The following is a 4088-nucleotide window of genomic DNA, read 5'->3' as shown; positions in this document are numbered from 1 at the left end:
TGATAAATCCTACAAACCAAACGCCCCCTAAAGTTGATATGTAACAAGTGTATACCTTCTAGGAATCCAAGGACCTAACCAAGCATCTCTGCTGTCCAAAAGTATCCTTAAGTAGTAGCTTTCTTCATATTTGGAAGACTCTCTGTTCCCCAAATCCAACATATAAGGCCAAACACACATAAATATTCTTACCTGAAGGTACTTGTGCATATTTGAATAAGTTATGGGTGATCATTCTTGTATGCTTTTGGATCGGAAAGTGATTGATAATCTATCAATATTCTGCTGATGAATATGTCCATAGAAGCTTTCACATCAGGCAACTTGGTTGCTAAGGAGGAAATAAAGTTTAATGCCCTGTTTTTCATGATACATTATGTTTGAAAAATCAGCAAATAAATATATACTTAAGATTTGAAAATAAAAATAAAAAGCATCAACACTTTTAGATTCCAGTTGTACCGAGAAAGGTATAATAGCACTGGTTGGAGCAAGATCCCCTTGTTCACAGCATCTTTATATCTTATTATTGTCGCAGGAGGATGTGCAATTAAGCTTTTATACACAACCAGATGGTCCGGTGACACGACATGAGTTACCATATGTGGTTACTTTGGGGAGGGACCAGCCCATCTATTTTTCCATCCCGACCAGCTCGTTTCTTTTTCACCTGCACTCACAACCAAATGTTGACAGGTGCTGTTGTGAAATTACATAGGTGGTAAATCCCAGAGATGGAACAGATGCTATAAATGCAAGTGAATGTACTGAACTGAACCTCTGATATGATGCCTAGAATTCTTGCTGAAGAGCTTTGTATTTGGTCATCATCGTTCTAGATCAACTCGTTTGAGAGATCAAAAACACGTGTCTTAACGAGACCACTAACACTCTTTCCAGCATGCTTGACAACACCTTTTAGGGCGACCAATATTGAATCACGAACCCCACCATCTGATGCAAGTAGGTTAGATAGAAGACCCCTAACTAGGGGATCAGCTCTTGTGCTTAGTGCACTAAGCTTACCAAGTGCAAGAGCAGCACTTGAACGAACACTCCTGCAAATTGACGAGAATGCCCTTGTAAGTCGAATAATCAACAAAAGACAGTAGTATAAAACAAGTCTTACCTTGGGTTGTCCTGTAAGAATTTGACAAAGGTGGTTTGTGGCTGTAGGAGAAAAGGTTTAAGTGCCATCCCACCTTTTGCTATTATGATGGTCAAAGTTGACAAAATAGCACTTTTCACTTGCCATGGGAATCGATCGCCTATAATTCGGATCAGAGGTCTGGAATCATCATAAAATAGACAACACAAGTCGAGCAAAAAAAACTAAAAAGGAAAAATATAATTAAAATAAAAGACTCTTATGCATAAATGGTAGGATCTTGATATGTGTATAGCCTAGCTAACAGTTCCGTAAACATAAACATGAACACAGAAAAGAACAAAAGTCACAGGTGACAATTCTACAAAATTGAAAATAATTTTGACTCTGATGATCAAACAACTCCTAAATAATAAATAAATAAATAAAAATAAATAAAATAAAACTAAAAAAATGATATTACAAAATTTAATTTGGAAAAACTAGAACATCTTATCAAACCAAAGTTACATTTCCTTTTTCCTGTGCACCATAAAAGCCAAATCTATTCTAATCAGTAACATGAAACTACAAAGCAGGTAACTTATCAAACCATCAACACCGAATCAACTTCCACTTTCTTGATTCAGTCATCATCTTCCTCCTACAAAACACAAATTAAAACCACATTTAGTTTCATTTGTTAAAAAATATTAATCATATACTGAAAAAAATAAGTATCAATATCATTATGTTTTATAAAAAAACATACATCATCACTTTCATCCTCATCTGCTTCATCATTGACTTCAGACTTAGATTTGTCAGAATCCTCATCATCATCATCATTACCACCTCCAGCCTATTTACATGGAAGCAAACTCAAAGTCAATGAATCAAAACAAAAATATTAAAATGATAAGCATATGAATTCTAAGTTTAAACAAAGATTTTACAAGTTTTTTGTTGTAGGTGTCCAAGTTCTTCTCATATTCCTTCTTTCTTTTGTCAGCTTTGGCTTGAAAAGGTGCCTTTTCCTACATTCACATCATCCAAAAAACAAAGGTAAATAACTAAATACTACATCATTTTTTTATAAATTCTTAAGAAGTTGATGAGCATTATGATTTTGCCTCAAAAACTAAACATAGTAATGTAATGTAAGTGCTACTTACAGAGTCGGACATTGACTTCCATTTTGCCCCACCAGCTTTATCAACCTGATAATTATACACAAGTGAAATCCAAATCAAAATCTAAAAACACAAACTCAACTCAATCTAGATACAGAATACTTGAAACAAAGCTTAAGAAGTTTCGATGACAAAAGGCAAAAAGGAAGATCACTTACAGCAACAACAGATTTGTTGTCAGGGTGATCTTCTTTGAACTGCTTTCTAAAGTCCTCCCTTTATAACATTAACAAGAGGAAAAATATTTAAACTTTGGAAATGGAAGTAAAACATGAAGGTAGTGATAAACGAAGAACAGCTACAGTCTTCTTGGGTTTATTGGGATCCTTAGCTGCTTTCCCCTTGGCTGCAGTCTTCTTTAAAGCCAACCTAAAATTACAACAAACAATTGTTAAAAAGTACCGAAATCATGATCCTGAGGAAGAACAAAAACCTAATTTCATTGAAGATGAAAAAAAATACAACATTAAACCCTAGCAGATGGTATGTTTTAAACATAGTTAGATTAAATCGTACTTGGTATCGGCTTTCCTCGTAGCACCGCTTGATTTGCCTCCTTTCATCATTTGATCCTGAATGAAACAACCGAAACAACAAACTAGGTCAAAAATCGAAGCGAAAATGGTTGTAAATGAAAAAAATTAGAGTCGACATTGAGGAAAAAGAGGAAGAAAACATACCTAGTTAGCAAAAAATCTAGGGTTAGGGTTTGATTCGTTTGCGATTGGGGGATACTGGGGTAAGGAAATCGACTTATAAATGGCTACGATACGTCGGCAATAGAACTATTTGGGCGGGAAGATTTTTATTCCAAGAGGGCTTGATTATGTTCATGATTTTGGGCCCATTTTGGATAAAACAATGGGGCTTCATTGGTGGCGGTGGTGAACCAGAGAGAAGACGAGGGGTGGTGGGTGCCTAGGTTGTTGTTGAACAGTAGGGGTAGAGAGAGAGAGAGAGAGAGAGAGAGACTTGTAGTTGGTCGTGTATTACCTGCATCAAATTGAAATTAAGGGAATGTTGATAGGGCGGAGGTGGTGAATGAGATGTTTGGTGATACTGATAAGAAGGAGATCGAGTAGAGATCCGATGAACGAGATGTTTGATGATACTGAAGATGAAGATGAAGGACCTAGGGCTTTTTCTTGCTAAGTAGAAGAGGCGGGGGGATTAATTTTGGGATTCAATAGGCGGGGGTAATTTTCGTCGGTTTCATTTCCCGCCTAAAACGCGTGTTTCACTTAAAATTATAAAGCGACACATTCACATGACGCACATTTTATGAAAGGTGCCCTCCACATTTCTTTTTTTTCTTTTCTGACACTAATTTTAGGGCGCGCAAAAATGCATGCCCTCTATCCTTCAAATTTTGCAAAACTGACATTATCTTTTAGGGCACTTACAAATGCGCGTCGTCTATCAGCGAGTGTCATTGTTTGCGCGTCATTAAAGGGATATTTTCTTGTAGTGAAGTAAATTGATGGAATTAATGGATTAAGTCCTTAATGGGTTAATTGTTTCTAATTAACCCTAATCATCATTTCATGTGAAAACCCAAACTGTGTTGGGTTTTGAGTTGGGGCTTTCTGTTGGGCCTAGATGTTTGGACTCTTGATGGACCAATTATTAACAAGTATATGGACTAGGGAATTTGGATGGGCTTTAGAGTAAGACCCATGTGAGGGGTTTGCGCCCAATTTGGAAAATTGGGCCATAAGTGGGCCTTGGTTGTTTATTTGGCTTTTGGGCCTTCAGGGTGTGAATTTGGGCCTTGGGCTTGAATCAAGCTAAGTTAAGGGTAAAGTAGT

General features: G+C 36.6%; 1 protein-coding gene across 1 annotated transcript; it reads right to left on the bottom strand.

Moving 5' to 3' along the window:
* Positions 1–604: 604 nt before the first annotated feature.
* LOC111921318 (high mobility group B protein 3) lies at positions 605–3279 on the bottom strand. Its single transcript, XM_052767685.1, has 8 exons — positions 3274–3279; positions 2797–2852; positions 2583–2649; positions 2439–2492; positions 2263–2343; positions 2044–2124; positions 1860–1949; positions 605–1751 (listed from the first exon to the last, which is right to left on the bottom strand). The coding sequence occupies exons 1-8, from the start codon at positions 3277–3279 to the stop codon at positions 1734–1736; spliced, it is 453 nt and encodes a 150-aa protein (XP_052623645.1). The 3' UTR covers positions 605–1733.
* Between the last annotated feature and the right edge of the window lie 809 nt (positions 3280–4088).

This window comes from Lactuca sativa, chromosome 9 (assembly GCF_002870075.4).
Source record: "Lactuca sativa cultivar Salinas chromosome 9, Lsat_Salinas_v11, whole genome shotgun sequence".
Lineage (NCBI taxonomy): Eukaryota > Viridiplantae > Streptophyta > Magnoliopsida > Asterales > Asteraceae > Lactuca > Lactuca sativa.
This window is presented reverse-complemented; position numbering and strand designations above follow the sequence as displayed.